This window comes from Chiloscyllium plagiosum, unplaced genomic scaffold (genome assembly GCF_004010195.1).
Source record: "Chiloscyllium plagiosum isolate BGI_BamShark_2017 unplaced genomic scaffold, ASM401019v2 scaf_33622, whole genome shotgun sequence".
Taxonomy (NCBI): Eukaryota; Metazoa; Chordata; class Chondrichthyes; order Orectolobiformes; family Hemiscylliidae; genus Chiloscyllium; species Chiloscyllium plagiosum.
Genome location: NW_025177023.1, coordinates 1051 through 2060, shown reverse-complemented (window position 1 = coordinate 2060; position 1010 = coordinate 1051). Strand labels below are relative to the sequence as shown.

Genomic DNA, 1010 nt, shown 5'->3' with positions numbered 1-1010 from the left:
TCGGTAATTTTTATTTCATCCAGACTATTACTTGTCCGAAGACAATTTGTAATCGCTGCCTAAACGGGCAAATGGAAAGAACGCGCCACATAAACACATCCGCAGGCTCCCGGAGTGTTATGCCTGGGAAATATAAATACTGTAATAAGTAACATTAACGTCTGGGTTCCACAATAAATAAAATCAAATTATTACTTATGGCATGGACAGCCAAGTACACATTGATATAATTACTGAGATGGACATGTGGTCATGAAAAAAAAGAGAAAGATCAGCCATGTCCGAAAGGGAGAACAAGCTGGATGGGCAGAATGGCCTAATGCTGCTGCTATATCTTACAATTACAAGTTACGATGCGATTCTTTATATGGAATAATCAGGTTGCACAAGTAGAGACTCGTTTGGCCGAATAGCCTCTTATCTACCCTGTAGGAATACTTGCAATGTTAAAATCATTCGCCACGGTAAACAGCAACAAAGTGAACCGTCCACTCCTAATGTTCTCTGCCGTACCTCAGAACACGGCATTAGTACATTTTCGAAACTGAAATAATTGTGAGTCGCAAGAAACGCGAAATAACCGGCGAGTGGAACAATCCCCTCATTGTGTACTACCTTCCCCTTCTTCAGGTCTCCGCTCTCTGTCGGAGGGTTTGGGTGGCTCTGAAAAGAGCCTTTGGGTTCGTTCGAAAAGGGTCGCTTTATGTTCAGCCGCCGAATCCATAGAGAGTGCGGCCCTGGCGTTTCAGAGCGTACACCACATCCATGGCGGTGACCGTCTTGCGCTTGGCGTGCTCAGTGTAGGTGACCGCATCCCTGATCACATTCTCCAGGAAAACCTTCAGCACCCCGCGGGTCTCCTCGTAGATCAAGCCCGAGATGCGCTTGACCCCGCCACGGCGAGCCAGGCGCCGGATGGCTGGTTTGGTGATGCCCTGGATGTTATCACGGAGCACTTTGCGGTGCCGCTTCGCTCCGCCTTTTCCCAGGCCTTTGCCTCCTTTACCTCT

At 48.0% G+C, this 1010-nt stretch overlaps 1 protein-coding gene across 1 annotated transcript; it reads right to left on the bottom strand.

Moving 5' to 3' along the window:
• Positions 1 to 1008, bottom strand: LOC122545361 (histone H4-like; the record flags this gene model as incomplete). Its single annotated transcript, XM_043684412.1, has 1 exon — positions 1 to 1008. A coding segment is annotated over one exon (301 nt), but the record flags the coding sequence as incomplete, so codon positions are not given.
• Positions 1009 to 1010: the final 2 nt, after the last annotated feature.